The sequence below is a fragment of the Pieris napi genome, chromosome 14, assembly GCF_905475465.1.
Source record: "Pieris napi chromosome 14, ilPieNapi1.2, whole genome shotgun sequence".
Classification (NCBI taxonomy): domain Eukaryota; kingdom Metazoa; phylum Arthropoda; class Insecta; order Lepidoptera; family Pieridae; genus Pieris; species Pieris napi.
Genome location: NC_062247.1, coordinates 8,831,189 through 8,856,855, shown reverse-complemented (window position 1 = coordinate 8,856,855; position 25,667 = coordinate 8,831,189). Strand labels below are relative to the sequence as shown.

Below are 25,667 nucleotides of genomic sequence, written 5' to 3'. Positions count from 1 at the left end.
AACACGTTTTAATCACGTGAAACTTTCTCGGTTCATTACAAATTTGTCCTCAACAGTTATTTTGTATCGTGAACTGTGCGTTTTGGTAAAAGTTTTAGGTTTCTACTACAAACTAAAGTATTTTTATAATCAGTGTGACCTTTGCCTTTCTTGCTACATATTTTGTGCGCAATCCTTAGGTCACCGATGGTTCAATTTAATTTTTTTGTTTTCCATACCAATACTTAAATATATTTATGACTTTACCTGGTATATGAGATGCTATCATCTTTACCACAGATCTTCGTAAGATAATTAGTACCTAAGTGCTCGAAGTTGGACGCAAAAACCAATAGATTGCGATGGCGATAAGGGCGTATGAAATAGGTATTAAAATAGCAGGTAAGCCTCCGGCCCGTTTGCCTATTCGTTTGCCGTTTGCCCTATTCTATAAAAAAAGTAGTTGCGAAGGCTTAGGCGCGCAAGGGGCTGTAAAGCCATTGATGATAATGATTCATTAAAAAATAATTAATTTGATGAGCATAAAATTTCGTAATATATAAATAGGTCATTATAATAGAACGTTAATGCAGGAGATTATCTTGTATATTTACTGGCGCATATAGACTTACCACACAACACAACGCACGGATTAGAACAGTTTATTACTGTAAAACTAGGAAGTAAACTGGTATTCCAGTGCAATTAAGAATTTGTACGTTCTTTTCTTGAAGGACCCGAAGTTTCTATGTGCTCAATTAACCCTCTTCACAGGATGCAAGCCACGTATAAAGGAGAAACTTATCGTACGAAAACTGTATTGCGTTCGCCCGTTTCCACGCGTGTCTCAGGCGTATATGTTTTTTTTTATAGAACAGGGGGCAAACGAGCTCGAGGCTCACCTGATGGTAAGTGATGCCGCCCATGGACACTCTCAATGCCAGAGGGCTCGCGAGTGAGTTGCCGGCCTTTTAAGAATTAGTACGCTCTTTTCTTGACTTAGGGTAAGTCGAATTGGTTCGGAAATTCAGTGCTTCAGTGGGCAGCTGGTTCCACAAAGTGCAGTCTGAAAAGGTGGGAGCTTGTAGTTTATTGTTTATTATAATGCCAAATCATAAAATGACTGCTTCACGACTGATATCAGAGCGACCGCCGATGCGAAAACCACTGTGTGAGTTCGAAAAGTGAGTTACAGAATAGAAGGGCAGTTGTGGAACGGCGGACGTCGAGGTGATACGGGTGTAATTTCGTATTCTGCCTCATGTATGTTTCACGTACACTTGCCTAGTAAGAAAATAAATATGGAAATAAAATATTTGAGAATGCTTTAATACTTTAAACATACATACTAAAGTATGTAGGTATAAATACTTTTGCACTTGGTAAATTTAAATGTTGGGTCTGTGAAATAGTTCTTGTTTAAATATAGAAACAAATAACACGCGAGACTGGCGCAATCAAACTTCGACATTGTTTCAACGGACTAACCCTCATAAACACGACCCTTGTTGATCGAATAATTCAGTATTTTCTTACTCTTCAATATAGCAACCGTAATTTTGTATAGCAATAAAAAGTAACAAATTGTTTTGTTTGAACATACAATTATCAAATTTATTTATAAGTTCCAAAACAACGTGTATGCATGATACAAGAAAATATGACATCACAAATTTTACACACATACATCAATTATTTTAGAACTTATTAAACAAGCAACCATAAAATAAAAATAAAAATAAAAACAATAATAACTAAAACTAAATGGAAACTTAAACGTCATTAAGAGCATGATAAACAAAGTTACGGTAAGTTGGAAGACTGTGTGTGGTGTCCAAATGGTGAAGTGTGAAAGACATATTTTCAAGATTCAAGATTCAAAGCCTTTATTTTTAACTAATACAAGAGAACAAAATATAAATGTATATAAAAAAAGAAAAAAGTTTAACAAGCACAGCTGTCCTCTTGTATAGCTTGCCTTTGTGGCACAAAGGCCTCCTCCAACTGTTTCCATTCCTTCCTATCCCTGGCAAGTCTTTGCCACAGAGGACCAGTGGCTTTTTTAAAGTCGTCAGCCCACCGGGCACATGGTCTTCCTCTCTTTCGCTTGGTGTTGTAGCGAGGTGTCCATTGGGTGACTTTTTTCGACCATTTTGCTCTCTGGCCTCTGAGCAGGTGTCCTGTCCATCTCCATTTAAGCCTTTTGGCTCTGGTCATTGCATCTTCCCAGTTGGTGATCCTTCGGAGATCTACAGCTCTTTTCCTATCGTTCCGTGTGTAACCTAGTATGCTCCTTTCCATACTTCTCTGGCAAGTCACAAGCTTTTGACTTGTGACTTGCTTAGTGGTCCAAGTTTCGCAGCCATACGTTAGGATAGGTAAGATACAGGTGTTGAAGATGCTCCTTTTGATCCTAAGTGGGTACTCTTTATTCTTTAGGATGTGTTTTAATGACCAGAATCTTTTCCAGGCATTTGAGGTTCTTCTCTCTATTTCCTGATGGGCTTGTTCTGTCATGGAGATGAGTTGTCCCAAGTATATATAGGTTGTCACATATTCTAGGTTTTCGTTCTCTAGGATAATAGTATCTGGTGTTCTGTTTGTCATGGCTTTTGTTTTTGATTTGTTCATTGTTAAACCCACTTCTTTGCTTTTGGTTGCCAGTTCTTCGATCATAGTTTGTAGTGTTCCCGGGTTGTCAGTTATGAGCACAATGTCATCTGCAAATCTCAAATGGTTGATCCTTTCTCCATCTATGTTTATACCGCAATCTTCCCAGTGTAGGTTTCTAAAGACTTCTTCCAACACACTAGTAAAGAGCTTAGGCGAAAGAGGGTCTCCCTGTCTGACTCCTTTTTTGAGTGGGAATGATTCTCCCAGCATCTCCAGCTTCACCCTGGCCGAGCACTGGCTGTAGACATTTCCGATGAGTCTAATGTATTTCCCTTCAATGCCTTGGTTTTTTAGCGCTCTCCAAATGCATGGGTGCTCCAAAGAGTCGAAAGCTTTGCTGTAGTCGACAAAAGCCAGATACAGAGGATATCCATATTCCTGGCACTTTTCGACAATTTGCTTCAAGGTGTGCATGTGGTCTATTGTGGAGAATCCAGACCGAAATCCGGCTTGCTCGATAGGTTGTTGTTCGTCAAGTTGTTTGGTGATGCGGTTGAGAATGATTTTTGCAAAGACTTTATACACGTTGGACATAAGACTGATAGGACGATAGTTGCTAAGGTCTTCTTTGTCTCCTTTCTTGTGGATTAGGATTATTGTGCTTTGTGTCCATTGTGTAGGTATGTATTCAGTATCCAATATTTCATTGAATAGATTTGTTAATGTTGTTAGTGTGTCCGGAAGTGCAATTTTGATTGTCTCATTTGTTATGTTGTCGGGGCCAGGGGATTTTTCATTTTTCTGTGTCAGGATTGCATATTCGACTTCCCTTTCTAAAACAGGTGGGATAGGTTCTTCGTGTTCTGGGTAAAAGGAAAGACATATTTTATCTACTTTAAATACCAGAAACGTATAAAGAATCTATTGGGGGCCTCATAGACTAGCGGTCTTATTAAGTGGCAGCTAGATGAGAGGTACCGGGTTCGATTCTCGGTTCGAGGGCAAGTTTTAATTTAATTTAAATTTGTTCTCGGCCTTTGGGAGGGTTGTGCGGTACCGGACGAGTGCTTAAGCCGTACATGGAGGACACGGTCGAATTTCTAAAGACAAGCACGAATTATAAAAAATCCTATACTTGACGCTGGCTAATGCACAAATCGTGCCAGAGCCATAAAAAAAAGTATCTATTTTCATTTAGGAATCAATTTATTACTACCAAATGTGCATTTGAAATAAATTATCAATTTTTATTGTAGTTATGGTTTACTAGCCTGGTTATAATGGCTTACATAGATATATACTGTGGCGAGCTTTTTTGTAGGACTATTTAAGATAAACATTTCCATCAAACATTACATATGTGTAACTCTGTCGGTTTATGCAGTGCACGCCAGAATAGGTCGCAGATGGTAGATTTTTTCCTACTTAATTTATATTTTGGATAAGTCACACAATATCTTTAAAAATTATAGCCTATGAGTTATTCTGATGTATAAGCTATATTATTGTACAGTTTCATTAAAATCCATTCAGTATTTTTCGTGAAAGAGTAACATCCATCCATAAATACAAACTTTCGCGTTTATAATATTATAGTAGGATTTTCAACAAAGTTAGTAATCAAGTTGTAAGAGCGAGAAAGCCTATTCACTAGAACATTAAAAGCAGCAGATAAGCGAGCCGTGGGTACGTATAAACGTTAATTTAAAACGTTATTTTCATAGACAATTCTAGTGTATGTAATAGGTTTTTATTATGTATATATGTAGATAATATTATCTCGCGTAGACTTTAAAAGTAAATAAGTCAAAAAATTATTAACTCTAATAGTGGCTAGTTGGTTGCTGTATTTTATTGGAGATTTGTCCACGCGAAAATATTAACATTAAATTAACCTAATTGTACTCTTGGCTTGCAATTATTACTTCCGTCTAGTTTGCTTTTCAATTAACACCAGGCGTACCTCATATTTTTCAAATTTTCATTTATTCTAATCTGTTAAAGGGTTCTAAAACAACATAAATAAGACAAAAATCATTACAACCATTAAAATTTCATAACGTGTTTAGCTTTAGTCTTCGCCTGGGTCGTGAATTCTTAATATATCTATTAGAAACATCTTTAAGAACCCAACAGGTCTCACCCAAACATCGAAAATGTGTCAGGCGTATACAGAGTATCACCTACTTGCCTTTAAAGTTTAAAAGAGAGACTGACATATATTGGGTTGTTGCAATACTAGATAGTTATTATTTCTAAGGAATACAATTTATCATAAGAAATATTATTTATGTATAGCAATTGTATTACTAGGAAATATAAATAGAGAAGTGTTGGCCTAGTTGTTTTAGCGTGCGACTCTCATCCCTGAGGTCGTAGGTTCGATCCCTGGCTGTGCACTTAACATTCGCTCGAACGGTGAAAGAAAACATCGTAAGGAAACCGGTTTGCCTTAGACTCAAAAAGTCGATGGCGTATGCCAGGCACAGGAGGCTGACTTACTTGCCTATTAGATTGACAAATGATTATGCAACAGATACAAAAATCTGAGGTCCAGACCTAAGAAGTTTGTAGTACTACTGATTTTTATTTTTATTAACACTAAATAAAAATGGACAAAACATTTCAAAAATATTTGAGTTTTATTGTATGTTCGTTTACAAAGCTTGTAGAACATTGTAAATAATTAGTTTTAAAACATATTTACATAATTTTTTACACTTTAACAAACCTTGTAAGTTGACATAAATAATAGCCATTTCGAATTCCAATAATGGATGTTAAATATCAAAATAATCCATCTGAAAATCTGAGGCCTAAACCTAAAAAGTTGGTAGTGCCACTGATTTTTATTAACACTAGAGAAATAAAGGACAAAATATTTCATAGCTATTTGAGGTTGCATGTTAGTTTACAAACCTTGTCGGACATTGTAAATAATTAGTTTTAAAACATATTTACATAATTTTTTACACTTTAACAAACCTTGTAAGTTGACATAAATAATAGCCATTTCGAATTCCAATAATGGATGTTAAATATCAAAATAATCCATCTGAAAATCTGAGGCCTAAACCTAAAAAGTTGGTAGTGCCACTGATTTTTATTAACACTAGAGAAATAAAGGACAAAATATTTCATAGCTATTTGAGGTTGCATGTTAGTTTACAAACCTTGTCGGACATTGTAAATAATTAGTTTTAAAACATATTTACATAATTTTTTACACTTTAACAAACCTTGTAAGTTGACATAAATAATAGCCATTTCGAATTCCAATAATGGATGTTAAATATCAAAATAATCCATCTGAAAATCTGAGGCCAAAACCTAAAAAGTTGGTAGTGCCACTGATTTTTATTAACACTAGAGAAATAAAGGACAAAATATTTCATAGCTATTTGAGGTTGCATGTTAGTTTACAAACCTTGTCGGACATTGTAAATAATTAGTTTTAAAACATATTTACATAATTTTTTACACTTTAACAAACCTTGTAAGTTGACATAAATAATAGCCATTTCGAATTCCAATAATGGATGTTAAATATCAAAATAATCCATCTGAAAATCTGAGGCCTAAACCTAAAAAGTTGGTAGTGCCACTGATTTTTATTAACACTAGAGAAATAAAGGACAAAATATTTCATAGCTATTTGAGGTTGCATGTTAGTTTACAAACCTTGTCGGACATTGTAAATAATTAGTTTTAAAACAGATTAACATAATATTTTATGTTTAAACAAAACTTCTGAATACGTTCAAGTATTACGTAACGAGTTTTGGGGGGGGGGGGTTTTCCTTTTGTAAAACGTTACGATGCGGGGCGGGGATTGAATTACGCGTTATTGTAAATATTATTTTCTTACACCACATAATAGTAACTAAAAATACACTAGGTTGTCGCGAAACGTTTTACTATTCTTGAGTACAGTACTGTACTAGGGTACCTACTGAAAAACGTTACGGCGAGTTACATGGGGGGGGTCAATAATCTCCAAAAAATGCGTTACGTAATACTTGAACGCTCCCATAGACATAAATAATGCCCATTTCGAATTCCAATAATGGATGTTAAATATCAAAATAATTCAAGATCTAATTTACTGCCTGAAAGATTATCAGTTAGAATTCTCACGGTTTGAGGGTCTTCAAAAGACGTAAACGAATTTGTAATGAATTATTTGTCGTACTAATTTTCTTAGTGCCTGTGATGTTTTAAGTTCCATTTAAATTATTATACATAATTAAAATAAATCTAATAATAATCTTAATATATAAGACAAATTAAGTTAACGAAGGTACCCCGAATTTATATTATATATTAAGGTAATTTGTTTTATTATATTATTTACATAACTATACTAATCCAGGCCGGTCTTACGGTAATAATGCGGCAAAATCAAAAACTACCGAAAGGATTTATGTGATATACACTAATAGGTATTCTAATGATGAATGTTTATGTGTAGAATTAAGGTTTTAAATTGACAGAAATATGACGGATAGCTCGATATTTTTTTTTTAATACACAAAACCCACGCGGGGAAGCTGCGAGTTAAGTTTTACTTATGTATGAACAGAATGTGAAAACAAAGGCTAGTGTCGTGGCTGGATGTTTACAAATATATGTCAAATATTTTGCACCTGGGTCAGTGGGTTTTAAATGTTAAAAATAATACACGATTTATTGCTAAATGAATGCTGTGTAATGAAATATTAATTAAATGTAGAGGAGAGTGCCTGCGTCTGGCTATACTCTCGGGGCGTAACTCCGACGATTTGGGTAATCGCCACGCTTATAAAACTACGATAGCCTTGTATATATACTTATAACCTCCATATCCCCTTAATGATATTTTTTACAGGTTGTTCATGTAATCAACATCCAAATGTGGCGTTTATAAACATAAGAAACTAGGGATTAACTTTTGGTGAGTATATGATATTTTCAAAAGAAAAAAATTAAGGTTTTACATGAAAATCACTATATTCACTAATCAAAGCAATAAATACAAGAAACTTTTTGTATTTACTTCTAAATCAAGACGTCTGCTGCAAAGAGGTGGTCGCAAATGTTTTTAAGAGAATATTAGGCAAATATATTAAAAAAGTTTACAAAAAATATCTTTTTTTTCATCGGAGAGGAGGCAGGTAACTTGAATGCCTCCTATGCAATGCCACCTGCCACACCAGGAACCTTGCAAGTGAGTTTGCGCCCTTTAGTAGGTACGCTCTTCTCTTGAAGGCTCCTAAGTCGTGGAATAGCTGGATCTTCCTCTGTCGTGGAACGCCAGACGTCAAGGTGGAACGGATTGATTTTTTAAAGTTGGCATTGTCATCTAGGAAGCATACTTTTGCTTTATAATATTAGTTAGTACGCTTAAAATATGTATCCTACTTTACACTATTAGCAAAGGTACTGCAAAAACATTTTGCTAGCATACATATTTTTAAGTCGAATGTAGAAGTCGAAGTAAGAGAAATGGGGAGAAATTGGCTGTGCCAAAAATCAATCTGGAACTGTTTAGGAAAAACACCTTTTGTATGGCAATTAAGGTTTACAATAAATTACTAAAAGAATTAAAAGATCTTCCGACTAGAGTCTTTAAAAGCGACTTGGTGTATTACTTTTGGAAAAATGTAATATTCAATAAATGATTATTTGCGTGAGACACTGTAGTTGATTTTGAATTTAATAAAGTATGATATGATATGTACGACACAAATAATATAAGAATCGACTTTGACTAATAATGTAAAATTCCTTAAGACAAATTTGCTCGCCATTGTGTGGCAGAATATGCGAACTTACGATTGTACCACCTTACACATTTTTGTACCATATTCTTGCAATAAATAAATTATTATTATTAATACTTTTGAAAACAAGGACCTTTTGATTTTCAATTATACAATCAGATATACATACATTTGTAACAAAAAATTAATAATACAAATTTCCCGAATTTCCTATGAAAACAGATACGTCGCAATACGATTTAAAAATAAAATATATTTCCGAAATGAAAGGCTCAAGACAAGTCATGCGCGAAAATCGCCAACAATTTCCCTATTAACCTAGGATTAGACAATTTTAGAGACAATTTGACCTTCACATTAAAATAACGGAAATAGCTTTTTGGAATCCCATGTCGGTATTTGTGAAGTTGCAATTAATGATTAAATGATAAGATAACAATCTGCATGATTAACGACCTATTAAATACTTTATTATCATTTTGAAATGTATACTTGACATATTTAAAGTTTAAAAATGTAATTAAAATTAATTTATATATATTTTCAACACACAAATATACAGTATTTACAATATTCTTAATCTATATAGTAATAATATATAAAATTGATAAATAGAGAAAACCATTAGGAAGAAACAATTTATTCTTGGATGCTACTATTGTTTAATCGTGGCAGCTATATGCCATATTGCGATATTGGGTCTAGAGCGAGAAGAAATATCATGTATTTTTTCAGAAAACCTGGCATTACTAAGGCCTTTACTTACTAAGACCAAACTTTTTTTTTTATAAAACAGGGGGCACACGGGCAAGAGGTTCTTCTACTGTTAAGTGATCCGTCGCCCACGAACACTCTCAATGCCAGAGTGAGTGCAGTGCCAGCCTTTTTAAGGATTGGTACGCTCTTTTCTTGAAGGACCTTAAGTCGAATTGGTTCGAAAATACTTCAGTGGGCAGCTGGTTCCACATAGTGGTAGTGCGCAGCAAAAACTGCCTCAAAAACCGCTCAGTTGTGGAACGACGGACGTCGGTGGATCACAGGTGGAATTTCGTATTCTGCCGATGATGAAAGTCAGCTGCAGGTATTAATCCGAACAACACCTCTGAACACTCTCCATGGCAAATGCGGCATATCTTCTGGCATTGTGATTATCCATGGGTATTAAAAAAATTATGGAGAAACAAAAGTAAGAGATCTGAGAGCTCATCAACTTCCTAAGAGCTACCATCAAAATATTGCTTAGAGAATTCTCTTTGGCGGTTTTATTTAAGACTAATCTGGACTTTTGAAACAAGACATGGTGATCTGTAATTGATCTTGCTAATCACTAGGCGTATGGCAAATCACCATACTGGTTTAAGTGCCGAAGAGTTTCTTGCTAGTTTTATTCTTGGATTACTGGTTCTAGATTTTCGGAGCACGCATGTAATCTTGGAATCATTTTTAGTGACGTTCATTAAAATATATCACACTACAATCATTGGTTGTGCAGGTATGGATTGTTTTGACGCCACATTGCGCAATCGAGCTGTATCTTTGGTAGGGCAAGAGAGCCCTAACAGCATGCTGGTGAAAAGCGGAAAGGCTGCATGATTGCATGTGCCCTTTTTTATTTAATGATTGCATTTACTTTAAAGCTCCATCTCCATCGAAGATGGGCCGGGTACTGGTATGGGATGCAACCTGTTCAGACACGCTGGCCCCTTCCCATCTACAGAGCTGGTGCGGCTTGTGAAGCGGCTGAAAAAACTGAAGCATGCAATACTAGGCTCCGAATATGATTTTGTCCCATTCGGTGTCGAGACCCTTGGTCCGTGGGGTCCTAGCGCTTTAAGGCTTTTTAAAGAAATATCGAAAAGGTTAGTCGACATCACAGGAGACCGAAGATCTGGCAGCTACCTCGGACAAAGAATTAGTCTAGCCATTCAAAGGGTGAACGCTGCCAGTATCTTCGGAACCTTGCCTCAAGGGACTCCTTTTAATAATTATTTTATTATTATGTTTTTCTTTAAAGCTAACCTGCTTATATAATGTTTAGGACAATATTGTATAACACAGAATAACCTTATGGACTTATGATTATCTGCTTAAATAAATAAATTATTATTATTATTATGTTAATTAAATGTTTTTTTGATTTGATTAACTAGAACAATACATTTTACATTTTGCACGTCTTATGTTGGTATTCGAACAATCAGTTGATAAACTTCAATTATATTTTAACGTTTTTGATATCTTTTGAAATTATCTTCGATATGAATCAAATGATTGGCAGGTAATGACCACCGCGTATCAATGATAAAGCAGTCATAATTCAAGTCAGTACAGGTATTGTTGTTTTAAGTGGTCGATAGTGACATTATTAAAGTGACGGTGAAGTGATGTTACATATTTTTATGTGAAAATGCCGAAAATGGAGCGACGATTGTGGTTAGACTGTATATTGTTTATACAACTGATGCACTTGTGTTACTGTGAGTCTTTTCTATTGTGTTTTTATCTTATCTATGTTTATGACTTCCAAGACGGTCGGCAAGAGGCTCAGTGTTTAGCAAATTAGTGTTTCAGTTAATATTAATAGGGGTATATTTAAAAGTGATAATGCGTATAACGCAATTATCTTTTATTAAAAGCCTATTATTGTTCCACAAAAAATGTGTATACCAGAAAGATCGTTATCTTTCTGGTATACACATTTTTTTCCAAAGCTAAAATTAAAAAATCTACGTCCTGATCCTCTCAAAAAATGACTATCGCGGTGACGACATCATCAGCTTCAATGTATGAACCCTGAGATGTTCCTATAACCTTGGAAATAGATCACTAGAGAAATCACTAGGCTAGGGCCGGTGAATATAGAGAATGTTCTATCAATTCGAAGCCAGTTTCCTGAATGGCAGCCAGGCACGTCTGGATTTATGCACGCGGGCGTTATCTTAGTGAAACAAAACTTTTGCGAGTTTGCCACGCCGTTGCTTGCGTCACGTAACTTTGTTATTTGTCTTGCATACAAAGTTCCTATAATAGTGGCTCCACGATTAAGGTATTCGATCAATATCACCCCTTGGCTGTCTCAAAAAAAACACCCCATCTTACAGGCGGATGGAAATTCTTATATTTCTTCGGAGTTGGAGATAACTGTCTCTTGCAAGGACAGGTTTTTCGTTATCGGGTCATAATGGTAAAGACGTTTACGTAGAAAGATGTTTCGTCCATGAGTCGAGCCAAAATTCGCTGACACTTTTCGAACCCAAATAGCTATGAAACTAACAGTAACACGACGATCTCCCAAGGAAATGTTTTTAACTATCATTTGTTTAGTTATTACCGATGCCGTCTCGTGCTCGGGTTGTCATTAATTGAAGTTCTTCCTCGCATTAACTCAGCACTCTGACGTACAATATATAGAGGAGCTTGAACCCCAAATGTTGTTTTAAAGTCTTGATATACCAACTCCATAGTAAAATTTTGCAAGCGGAGAAGTTATATTACCGCGCAAACTGCATTTTACCCATATTTACACGTTCCAATACGACGCAAACAAAGGATTTATAAAACAAAAGAGAATTGATTGGATTTTCATTATTATATCTAATGTCTTTGACTGTCAGTATTATTTTTTCTCTTTCCAAGGGATTGCATTATCACTATTTATTGAACACTCCTCGTACTTCGATTTCTGACAAAACCAATAACATTATTTATTTAATAATAGATTATTTAAACAAAAACAACCTGTGTTTGGTTAGTCACAATAGGTTTTCTACTTGCATATAAAAAATTAAATCTAGTTCTCCATTGGATACAATTATTATCACACACCCACAATTTTTAACCTTCTGAGAAACAACCCAGAACCTCTGGTAATATGCCATGTGCATCTTAACCTCCGTACATGCTAACAACTTAGTTATTACCGTTATCCTAAGGGCTTTTAACTAGTTGGACTTAAGCTTTCATTGTAGGCATCATGATAGTATATAATCTTTATATATAACGGACTTTGGAGAAAGGATGTTGTACGTTTCCTCCGACGTAAAGGATGGATCTTCGAGTAGTCCAATCACTGATAAGCCGGCGCCAGTTACTAAGATGAGATATCGTATATAGGCTTCAGAATTAGGGTATGACGCATAGGATGGTATATGATTCAGGGTTTCACAAATCGTAGATGTCAACCAGCGTTACGAGATTTTTTGAAGTTATACTTCTTTAGGCGCGTTATGAAAAATTGATGAGAGTGAAATTTTAGGATGCGCGCGCACCGTGACACTAAATTAACAGAATGAAGTTGCCCACGGAAGATGCTACGGCATTGGACATAATTTAAAAACAACATTCGAATAATAATAGAATTTATGTTACACTTAATGTAAGAAAATAATAATAAATATTTATTTACTTAATTTTTCAAATGTAAACTGAAATTTATTGACTATAATGACTCCTTTTCCAGTCTTTGATTATTTAATTGTAATTAATTATTTGCATGCAACCAAAAACTACTTTTAATAATGCTAAAGAAGTATACCTAACTTCTTACGCGCGTGCATAAGTACACGCTTCTTTTTTATAGAATGGGAATAACAACAAAATCTAAAAGTATTTTTCCTGAATATTTTTAGATTTTGTTGTTATTATTACTTAATGTTTCGTTTGTTTATTGATGATTCTGTTATTTGTTTTATTCGTAATTAGAATAGATTTTGATTTAGGGTCTCCTATAAAGATGTTTATTTTTGTCAATTAATAAATAGGTTTACAGTTTTCTGTACGAGACCAACTAGTTCGTAAAATAATGGAATTAAATCTTCTTTTATTCTCAAAGTAATTTTTAGTGGTAGGTTGGTATGGGAATTTGTCAACTTTCATAATAAATATTTCTGAATACATTTCAGCATGTCAAATGGAAGGAGTTGCAAACTGGCGTCTCCGAGTAGAAGAGAGCATATTTGACACACACAATGGAGTTGTGTTGGATCGGAATACATCTGATATTATAAGTTAGTAAAAAAAATGTTTTTGCTATTTTCCCTATTTTTTTATTATTATTTGTAACCCTGACCCATAATACTTCAATCAATTAATATAATAATGATTCAATCATTTTTTAAAGAATATAAAACGTTTTACCTCGCCAACTTAAAAAATATCGTTTGCTGTGAATCGAACCTCGAATAGTCGAATCGTTTTTAGCGATATTCTCTAGGCCACGTTTGGTCTAACTAATCTAAATAATATAATAACTAACGACTAATTCGGGTTTATTTATTTATTGATTTATTTCTTATTACCTACGATTTGAAACATAATTTCTGTTACATAAATAATCAAGTACCTACTTACTTCAAAATATTTAAAAAACGTACTATACTTGATATGAGCAGTGTTGGCCTAGTGGCTTCAGCATACGACTCTCACCTCTGAGGCCGTAGGTTCGATCCCCCGCTGTGCACCAATGGACTTTCTTTCTATGTGCGCATTTAACATTCACTCGAACGGTGAAGGAAAACATCGTGAGGAAACCGGCTTGCCTTAGACCCAAAAAGTCGTTGGCGTGCGTCAGGCACAGAAGGCTGATCATCTATTTGCCAAATGATCTTGAAACAGATACAGAAGTCTGAGGCCCAGACCTAAAACGGTCATTGATTTTATACTTGATACGAACGAGCCTTTAGATTATGTATACCTATTATTTCAGGTATTAACTCCATAGTTCACAGCGAAGGATTAAATCGTGGTCCATATATTGATGTGAAGTATGAAAATTCGCGATTTACCGTGGCAACTAGAGCCAACTTCGCTGAATATGAGGAGCATGAAACATCTAAAACTATGAGAGTAACAGTTTCGTTCAACTGCGCGCAAGGATCAACCAATCAACCTCCGCTAGTAAGCTTTTATGAAACTTATATTATTAATGCTTTACCTAACTGCAGTGGCGTAACCTTACCATCTGGGGCCCGTGGCAATTCTTTTGATGGGGCCCTATCAGTAAAAATCGTCCCTACTCAGTTTAATTTTAAGACTACGAGATTTTCAGCGTGCTCAATTACACGTTGTATATGTCCCACTAATGGCCATAGGCCTCCTCTCTTAGGTGATAGGGAATGGTCTGTAGTCCCCACGCTAGCCCAATGCGTATTGGAGACTTCACATTCATCCATAGAACATAATATCTCTTGGGCAGGGGCCATCTTGGGTCGGGGGCCTGTGGCATTTTGCCAGCCCTGCCACCCTATTGTTATACCACGGCCTAACTGGAAATCAAACTTTTAATAAGCTTTTACCTTACAATTTATGTAGTAATAGGATTGAATATAAAGCCTTTTATCAAAATTGATTGCACAGTTTAGAATGAGAATTCTCTATTTGCGGAAAATAAACCTACTGATAATTTTGCTGTAGGTATGTCTATTTTTGTTCAACAATCTGTGTCTGTGTTAACTTACGTTTGTTAGTTATTACTGAAGTTTGTTAATAAGTTACTTACGGACGGACATATAATACGAATCATCGATTTACGTAACGTTGAGTGATAAAAACATTAAATCCTCATACAATCATATCTAATGCTTACAACAATCATTTTGTTTAAAAACATTGGTAGGTAATTTAAAAGAGTAACGTATAGATTTTTGCCAGTTCTCATCCAATCTACGCATTTGAATTGAGAACTGGCAGTAAGTGTAAATTTAGAAGCATCAATTTATTTTAATGACGTTCATATGGGTAGGTACATTAAGTTAACCACTCGTACATGAATAAATGATATTATCTTTTTTTGTTTCTACAATTGCAAGCCATTGTGCATTTTAAATCATTGCTAAGAGTAGAATAAACCTTTTAAATACTCCATTTAATTTAATAAAATCTCTGCTACACTAATTGGTAATTAAACTAAATATTTATGTTTAATATAGCTTATACGTGACATATAATTATTAATTATAGGTAATAGCAGTAACTCGTTGTAAGAAAAAATATTATTATACATTTTTCTACTATTAACTGACTGTTACTTCTGCTTCGTCTCTTATTCATAAACGTATCAACCTTAAATTATGAAACAATATTTGAAAGCCCTCATATCACCAGTGGCGTAGCTAGGTGACCAAGGGCCCTGGGGCAAATTAAAAAATGGGGCCCCACTGCCATGTAAACTGATTAGGTTTTAACAAATAAAAATATGAAATATACTTAAAAAATGCTACTTAAGCCCTTTTTTGTGCAGGGCAGGTAATAAAAATATTAAACAGTAACTACAGAAATTACAATTAATACGGTTTGGCGAATAAAATGAAATAGAGAAGATTCAAGGGTTTATTATATAAAGGTCGGGCCTACCAATTGACTAAATAACAATTATTGTATTTAAAAAAAATCCTAGCTCTAGTTTTCGCAAAAGTATAAATGACTTCGTTTCATCCAGTCCAGTCTTGATGCAGTTTTGTATTCAATTTCTATCTAATTAAAAAAAAATATATGTTTATTATGGAACATAAGATACATGTATCACTTATTCCACGTCATTAAATTTGAAGGCATCGCTACTCATCGGCATAGAAGACAGAGGGGGTAGGCCGAGAGAAAAAGCCGGCGTAAAAAACTCTCGGTACTCTTTTAAAACAGCAAATCATCAAATAACAATATACAACAATATAATTCGCGTTATACAATGAGCTGTAGCCGAAATGTTTAGATTTGATACGATTTATTGACTTTAACGGACATCAATATGAGTGGTAAAATAGAATAAAATAGAACCACTATATTGACCAGTACAAAAAAGTTTATTGACATTAGCTTACTTCCTTCTGATACAGCATTTTTAACAGTTCTCAAAAAAAATCTTAACTCGAATTCACAATAAAACGCACATCGATGATTAATAAAATGCACATATCACTGCCCGTCAAATTGACAACACTGCCAAACTACAGAAAGAATTTAGGAGAATTCCCTAGGCATAACTTTTGAATTTCTCTCAAATTAATGTATTGATTAAAGTGGGGTTGCAACCTATCATATTTATTTTGAAAATGGGAGAAATTTCCAAAAGCTCAGAACGATCGAGATTTCTCGTAAGGATTCGAGGGCCCCCTGAGCTTCAGGGCCCCGGGGCACTGCCCCGCCTAGCCCCTATGTAGCTACGCCACTGCATATCACTCACATTAAATCTACAAACAAATAAATATTTTCATTACAATATGATATTTTATGTTTCAGGTTATTCAAATAGATATTATAGATACGAACCAAAACGCCCCCCGATTTCTTCCGTCAGACAATTATGAATTCACTGTGATTCCCCCTCTACCTCCGGGATTCTTAGTGACAGGTTGTGACAAGCAAATCATAGCCAGAGATATCGACTTGACAACCCAAAGAGTCGATTTCACCATAGAAGAAAATGATTATTTCGAAATTTTTTACGATTCGTCTCCCGCGACAAAGGAATTTTCAGCAACGTTGCGAGCCAAGATGTTTATAAGATCAATACCAGACGATCTTAGTTTAAAAATAATGGCAACAGTAAGTAGAGTTTTACCTTTGTCTTGTGAGATTTCATCTCTTTTACGCATTAAAAAAGTATGTAAGATAATTTAAAAAATTAATATAAATAAAAACTACACCTATTCCAAAAAAACATTTTTAATGCTATCCTATTATTAGATCATATATTGCAAGTCTAGTCATCGGCGATTTCCACTTGCATACCTACACTGGTTCATTATTTAATTTATTTATTTAACACCACATAATACATAATGCATTTTCTATAGTATAAGTTTTAATCTATCTATTCTAAAATACATGACAGTTACGGTGAACATAAATTTATATAAATAAAAAAAATAAAAATATTTTACCACTTTCAATACTTTACCAAATTTAGTTTTTACCAATACTAGCAATTTTTTACTTAACAATATGGATAATGTACCAGAAAGGCGCTAAGCAATGCGTTTTTTATAAAAAAAAATTATGAAGAAACGAAGAAAGTATTTTTTTATATTAATTTACGAAACCAAGAATGTAAATCGCAAGAAGCCATGGCATATTTCGTTGGATTGTGATTGGCTAAACAGAAAGTCCGATTATATCATGTCATGTCTTTTACCCTGCCTATTGCTAATCCCTATCAGCAACAGATTTCATTATTAGAATTAATTTAAGATGATACGCTGATGAGAAGTATAATGTAATGGATGCAGCCGCATACAAACATTTTCAGATTTTTTTAAAAGAATAGCGGAGAGTTTATTGCCAGTTCTTCTCGTCCATTCAACGCCTTTGAATTGAGAACTGGCAGTAAATGTAAATTTAGAGGCATTTTTTTAATCGACTTTCATAAGTATACGTTGTGCTACCCATATGCATAGACGATATTTAGATTTTAAACAAGAGATGCGAGATGACCAATCTTAGTTACGCAAAAGATTTGCATAATTAGTCTTTCATTTTCACTAAAAAGGCCACGCGAACCTCTTGAGATATAGCGCTTAAAAGGAATTACAGGGACCTTCTATAACTACTCAAAATCTGATAATTAATTCCAGGATATGGATGAAACCAACGATCCGCCACTAACAACGGAAGGCACTGTTCGGATAATATCAGATACACAATTTCAATTGCCAGAGGAATTGGAATTTTCGAATATATTCTATTTATTGAATTACACTAAGGAAAACTTGGTAACTGATGAATATATATTCTTGACTCGAGGTTACGATAATCAAGTAAAATTTAGCTTCGATGGAGGTAAGTTTTTATTTTATTTTGTATGTTAATACTAAAAAATAAATACTTGGATGGGACTAAAGTGTCTTGGAATAAAAATGAATATTTATTCTGATACAACTTAAAGAGTCATGAGTTGATTGTCTGGAATAGTTACACGCGTATTGATCGGGTAAATTGGATTCCTATTTAATGTATTATACTAGAAGTAAATGTTATTTTACTACATGCATTAATTAACACGCCATGAGCCGAGCCCATTCTTAATTGTTTATTCATGCGAAAAGAATTCTTAATTATTTATTAACTGGTAAACAAATCTTAATTATTTTTCAAAAAGGAATTATTATTATTATCATATGGCTTTCCCTATATACAAATGATTTCCCCTTTACAGAGCACTCAGAATACTTCGAAATGACTCCAAATGATAATAGAATTACGTTCAGGGTGAAAACAGAAATACCTACTGAAATTTTACGAGAACAACAAATATACCTAATAGTTCGAGCTGAGAGAGAACACACAAGTGGAGCTGCAGCTACCATTATAATACAACTACCTAGTGGTAAGATTTTCTCGGGACTTAACAGAATTTCCTAAACCTAATTTTGCTACTTTTAAACCAAGTTTATGTAAGTGTCGCGTGTAAGTTTAGCCTTGCGATTCTGTAACTCTCTTTTCGAACTCACACAGCGGTTTTCACAGCGGCAGTTGCGCTCAAATCAGTCGTAAAGCAGTCATTTTACGCTTTGGCATTCTGATAAGGAGGGAGCTTGTAGTTTATTGTTTTAAACCGCTGTGAGAGTTCGAAAAGTGAGTTACAGAATCGTAAGGTAGACGAGATTTTTATATTTACGAAAGTGGCACTTAGTCATAAGTTTGATTATTTCGGAGGACGTTTTTTTTAAGCAAAGTCGCAGAAGTAATATTATATTTGGCTTTTTAAATCACTACAGTAGTATAACTGATGTTGTAATGACTAAGTTTATTTACATAAGTTACATTTATTAATTAATGCAAGCTATCATTTGTATTCAAATAAAACAATACGTGTAACATTTAAATTAGAAAATACTGATATTTTTAGTCGTTTTTATATTTTATAATAGCATTTTTAAAAGTAAGTATGAACGTAAAAGTAAGTATGAACAATATAATATATAAATTAAGTGATCTATTTCCCCCGTATAAGACGTAAACCACACTTAATAAATCTTACTAATATTATAATTAACAGGTAAGAATAAATTATTTTCCTATATGTTTTATATCACATATACACATTTCTTAAGGTTTCGTTCTGTGTTTCTTTATTTTCAGCTAGAGAGTTGCGTTTTGAATTGCTTTCTTATAAAGGTGTAATAGATGGTATTAATCTAGTATATCAGGATATATTTTTAAATCAAGGCTATAATGAAGATGTTGTTTTTGGGATTCGAGGAGGTCAGTATAATTTTGATAAAAAAATTACATATAGACTCGTAGATAAGCTGGTTACATATCTGTAAAGGTTATAGGTTATTTTCAGGGATAGAAAAGCATGATTCAATTAGATTTTTAAGTAAATCTTTGCATGGTCACGATTATAAACCAATATTTTACTCAGCTAAAATAAATTTAATTTTAATTTTTTTATTATTATTATTTTTTACATAAAAATTCTGCGTTTCGGCGTTTTTGTAAACTTAATATTCTATACTTTATAATATTTATCTGAACTTTGTTTAGCCTCAATAGAAGAAGATTATTCTTCTGTGCTAAACTAAAACATAGTCATCAGTCTAAGTTTCTTCCTACAATTGTAAGGTGTAAGACGTTACCATATTTTATGAATTCATTTTCCAAAACAGAGTTGTCCTAAACCTTGTAAATATAATTAAATCACTTAATAAATTTTAGATCATGCCAACTTATTTAATCATACAAGCAATGGAAACCAATTAATTATATCATTGAGAGCACAATTACCTCAAGAAATTGTAACCACAAACAATATTATAACTTTGGAAATTACTGCAACTGGTGACTATACGAATACAGCGGTATCTACCCTCATTTTTGAAATAATTAAAGATGATTTGACTACACCAGTTTTCAATAAAAAAATATATGAGGGCCAATACGTAAATTCTACACATGTTACTATTGAAGAAATAAGTTTAACTCAAGGGTATGATAGGACAGTGGACTTTAACATTTTTGGAGGTAAGAGGGTAGTCGGATTTTAATAATACGAAGCTTAGTCACTCTAATACTGAATAAGGAAAGTTATAGACTTCTTTGCGAGGAAAAATATATGTTTAAAACGCTACATGCCTGATTAAAGTTAGACGCATACGCATAAAAACTGACTCAGATAAAATAGTGTTTTTTAGAATCATGTATATAAACTTTGTGTTAATAAATTTAAAGAAAAAAATTAACTTTGTTATAATCAATCGTATCTTCAGTCTATTAGTTTTTCTTAAACTTTTTTATTATTTTTAGAGCACGCTGACTATTTCAGAATAGAAAACGACGATGACAATGTTATAGTATCGTTAAGGTCCGCTATTCCTGAGGACTTGATATTTTCAGCCAAGATTTTTACTTTATACATTGTTGCTACAAAACCGAACACTGTTGGCGGTAACGCCGCTCTTGTCATAAGGTTTCCGAATGGTGAGTGAACCATAAACATGTTATGTTTGAAAATCCTTCAACTTTTACGCTTGGTTATTTAACTTAACGATTTGTATGCACCTTGGTGACGTACAATATTAACCTAGTAGCTAACGTGCTATTCTGGATATTGCAAATTTGTGAAAATATATCTACTAAAAAAAAAAAAAAAATAAGCGTAGATATTCTGAGGCCAACCTGCAAAGGGTTAAACATCATCTGGATAAACGATATCGTCAGCATTTCAGTTTATGGTAATTTCCCATGATGTTAAACGTGAAACACAAATTATTGTATTAATTTTGATTAAAAAAAACATGTGTGTGTACTCATGTACACGCGTAAGAAGTTATACTTCTTTGGCGTAACAAGATAATTTTTTTTTTTAATTTTATCTTTCGCCTTATTCTACGTTTGTAGAAAAAAAAGGCACTAACAATAGAAAAAAGGTATTTAAAACATTGAAAGTTTTATTACGCATTATCTAGTTAATTAAAGTTTATTTAAATATCACAAAAAATTATTTCTACATAATAAAAGAAATGGACTTTTTTTATTTTAAAACTTTGACTATGCTAACTTCAGGGTGTCGGTTTTTTGTGACGTAGTGCGCGTGCATCATAAAAATTTACTCTAGCTATTTTTCTTTATTTATTTATCTTCAAAATTATTCTACTGTTTTTATGTATTTTTATTGCAGAACTAACCGAACTTGCTGTTATGGAATTTTCTAAGCACACATACATTGGAAAGTTGGAAAACAAAGCGGTATCTATAGAAGATGTTATACTAGAAAGTGGTTTTACGAACCAAGTGCGTTTTATCTTAAGTGGAGGTATTACTCATTTAACTAATTTATAACTGTTGGTTCTCATTAAAAGAAAATATAGTATTCAATAGTTGCTCGTAATTTTTATCATATAGGGGAAGGTCGGGACCCTTCGTACGGTTGTCACATTTTATTTTTTTATTTTTTTCTTTTTCCACAAGTCAATCATCTGATACCTTAAATTTATAGTCTAACTATCTGAGATTCATATTAAAAAATGACAAATGATTTCATCTGATGTTTCAACCATAATTATGATTTAAACTAAATCTGGAATACGTACGAATCTGCCCCATCAACGGGGCACCTTCGTACAGTGTTGGGGGTACCTTCGTACGCTGTGGGGTAGTAAATCAAAATTCAAACACAAAAATAAAGATTTAACTTCTATTAAACAAAAATAAAATACTTTTCTTATAGTGAACAAAAATTACATAGCTTTTCTTAAGTAAAACAAAATTTAATTAGTTAGGTATCTTAAATTTAGAATCACATTTTTTAATCTTTGGTGCGGATTAGCACTTGTTATTTTCGGGTGTGGCAGTATAAATTCGTGGTTTTCCTGGCCGTCGTCGTCATTTTGTTTGTTTTATTACTTCTTACAACATGCGGATGGGGTCGAAACGCTTCTGGTGTCAAAACTGACTTCGAAGGAACTACTATTTGATGGATTGGTAAATTATTCAAAGCATCTGGTTCACAAGCATCAAAATCAACCTTAATAAAGATAATAAAAATAGGTATTAATATATATTTACATCGACGATAGCAATGATAGCAACACAGGACAAAGTTAATGCAAATATTGCTAATATATTATTTATTAGCACACTAACACAATCTTTCCTACCTACCAGAGGGTTTAGTCAAGATGCCTTAACAATAGTGTATGTAGCAAGTCGAACAAGTAATTTGTATGAAAATGACAGTTCGTGTCGACAAAATATTTTAGTACAATTCGTTCAAATGTGCCCCATCTAGTGCTGTCCGAAAGTACCCCACTAACTGAATAACTACAAAATATAACTTATTTTAATATTAATAGGAAAACGTCATAAATTAAGTATTGGAGACGTATCTTAAGTATATTTTGCTAGTTACTGATAGAATACTCTACACGAAAACTTATTTTATCTACGGTAACAAGAGACAAAAACATTGATCAAAAAATTACTTACCGAGCGCGAAAACACGTCCATGCCTGTAACTTCACTCTCATCGGTGCGAATTTCTCGAAACTTCGTTGATGTATAGTTGTTACCTCGACTCATACACACATACAAAAACAAGACTGTACTTTGTTTCGTTCAAGTTTTATTTTGACTGTATGAATGTGCCCCGCGTACGAAGGGTAACGATCTTCCCCTAAATGCTAATCTAAATATTAAAATTAAAATCGATAATTTTTCTTTATAAAAACACTTATTAACAAAACTTTTTCTTTAACTCTTATTATTTTACATTTTCATATAAAATTGAATTCCTTTAATCGCAAAGGGTTGAAACTCCCGGTTGGACATTATATTTGCATTGGTCATCTCCCCCTGGTATGTTGTAGCATGTTATGTTCAAGTCGAATATCGGAGATAGCAATCCCCAGGAGTTTTCTTGATGGTTGCATGCCTGGATTTTTTTACAGAACAGGGGCAAACGGGCAGGAGACTCATCTGATGTTAAGTGATACCGCTGCCCATGGACACTCTCAATGCCAGAGAGCTCGTGAGTGCTTTGTCGGCCTTTTAAGAATTGGTACGCTGTTTTCTTGAAGGACCCAATTCGAAATTGGTTTGGGAATACTTCAGTGGGCAGCTGGTTCCTTAAGGATAACGTAGAAGCTATCTCCATTTCACTAAAACTAGATTTTGTAGTACCTGCCGGAGAATCAAAATAAAAAGAATTTCCCTTTTTTAGAATATTACAATTACTTCACATACTCTACGAGCGAAAATGTTTTATCTATTTTGGCAAGTGAAGAATTACATCAAAATTTAGGAAACGAAGACAATATAATATTAAACGTACGAGCAGAAAGAGTTAATGCAATTCCTGTTACAACGTCCATTGTTATAAGTATAGTTAAGAAGGAAATAATACAACCTGTTTTCGAAAACCCTTATTATAAGGGAATTTACACAGAAAATGTTGGATTGCAATTTAACAATGTTATTAAATTGACTTCTGGGTTTGATGATACTGTTTCCTTTGATTTACAAGGCGGTAAGTTTTTCTAATACCACATAAAATAAAACCAATTTTATTTGAAAATACTTTTGTAATAAAATATCATTCATAACTTTTACTATTACGTGCCTAATGATTTACAGACAAGGTGGCTTTGAGGGCAAAACAATTTTTGTGTGTTGATAGGTACATATATGATTATACTTATATATGTACGGACCTTGTTTAATTACAAAATGTTTGTATCAAGTTTAGGCTACTAGGATTAAGCAATAAAATTACATTTAAGGTAACTTTTAGTTGAATCTTTATTGCAGAACATTCGCAATGGTTTTATATTACTGAAAGTGAAGATTTAGTTATATTACACGCAAATACAACAAATTCTATACCGAATGACTTTATAGTAAACAATAAACAAATTGTGTTAACAATTAATGCGGAAAAACCAGAGGCGACAGCAGGAAGAACTGTTATTGTAGTTGAACTTAATGCAGGTAATATTAATCAAAATACTGCAAAGTTTAATCATAGTTTTACCTAATAGTAATCATCATCATCATCATCAGTAATGATAATAATAAAAGCCTTTTATTTCAGATACTCTAAATTTAAATACATTTATACCATTTCATTAATCCTAGATATTTGTTCGCCCTTTTTTGGTAAATGCCATTTCTGTCTGCAATGTGCCACTCTCCGCCATATACCACCTGGTGTTTCCTTAATCTGGTCCATCCACCTTCTAAACTATCTTCCTCTTTTGCGGTTATTGTACCTTGGGCTCCAGTTGAATAGTTTGATGCTCCACTTTTCTGTTCCTCGTTCCATGTGCCCCGCTAATTTCTACATAAGTTTATTTATTTCATCTGTAATAGTGCGATAAAATTAAATTAAAAATTCCGTTTTACAGAAGATAAAGACAGCTCGCTATCGTTTGAAAGGGTATATTATGTAGGATCTTTAGATAAAAACAAAATCACTTTGGATACAATTAACTTAGGGGGCAATCTTGATGAACCATACACCGTTACCTTACATGGTGGTAAGTTGATGTGAAAAATTACATTAATGAAAGTCCTATTTAATAAAAAAAATAGTAACGTTATAATAATTTTAGATTTGGCCAACTATTTTAGTACATCTACACAAGACAATGGACTAGGAATAATCCTTAAGCAAGATTTGCCAGAAGAAGGGCTTCCAGATAATAATATAATAACTTTAGAAATAAGAGCAACACGAGATACTACTATTGCTCAAGCAACAGTAGTTTTAAAGATAATAAAAGATATTGACGACACACCAACCATCAATCCAATCCGTTTTTACCGTGCCTACTACACCGGCCAATATTCTACTAATGGGTTGAGTTTTACCGACATCATTTCGCTGTCGGAGGGTTTTGATGACACTGTAGAGTTTAACTTAGATGGAGGTATGCATTTTTAACATATTATTGTCTTTAAAGTAATTTAAAAAATATTCAAAATTGTTGACCTTAATAGTAACACTGGTACATTAATATACATTTTTCTTTTAGAATCATCGCAATGGTTTTACATAACTCAAGATGAAAATTCAGTAAGATTATATGAAAACTCAACAAATACAATACCCAACCATGTAGTCGAAAGCAACAATCAAATTTTGTTTACTGTTTTGGCAAAAAAGTCTGGAGCCTTTTCTGCAGAAGCTGCAGTATTAATAGAATTCATAAAAGAAGTTGATGACACACCAACCGTCAAACCAATCCGTTTTAGCCGTGCCTACTATACCGGCCAATATTCTAATGGGTTGAGTTTTACCGAAATCATTTCGCTTTCGGGGGGTTTTGATGATACTGTAGAGTTTAACTTAGATGGAGGTATGCATTTTTAACATATTAT

At 33.5% G+C, this 25,667-nt stretch overlaps 1 protein-coding gene across 1 annotated transcript in view; it reads left to right on the top strand.

Annotated features, from left to right (window-relative positions):
• Positions 1-10,646: 10,646 nt before the first annotated feature.
• LOC125056299 overlaps positions 10,647-25,667 on the top strand; it is a 57,455-nt gene continuing 42,434 nt past the window's right edge. The window contains exons 1-15 of the mRNA XM_047659327.1: positions 10,647-10,831; positions 13,256-13,360; positions 14,059-14,249; positions 16,587-16,892; positions 17,921-18,125; positions 18,502-18,672; positions 19,428-19,550; positions 20,007-20,312; positions 20,595-20,768; positions 21,469-21,603; positions 23,509-23,814; positions 24,096-24,275; positions 24,692-24,823; positions 24,899-25,216; positions 25,322-25,645. Coding sequence (XP_047515283.1) covers positions 10,762-10,831; positions 13,256-13,360; positions 14,059-14,249; positions 16,587-16,892; positions 17,921-18,125; positions 18,502-18,672; positions 19,428-19,550; positions 20,007-20,312; positions 20,595-20,768; positions 21,469-21,603; positions 23,509-23,814; positions 24,096-24,275; positions 24,692-24,823; positions 24,899-25,216; positions 25,322-25,645 — 3,046 coding nt within the window. The 5' untranslated portion in view covers positions 10,647-10,761. The remainder of the gene's footprint in view (positions 10,832-13,255; positions 13,361-14,058; positions 14,250-16,586; positions 16,893-17,920; positions 18,126-18,501; positions 18,673-19,427; positions 19,551-20,006; positions 20,313-20,594; positions 20,769-21,468; positions 21,604-23,508; positions 23,815-24,095; positions 24,276-24,691; positions 24,824-24,898; positions 25,217-25,321; positions 25,646-25,667) is intronic.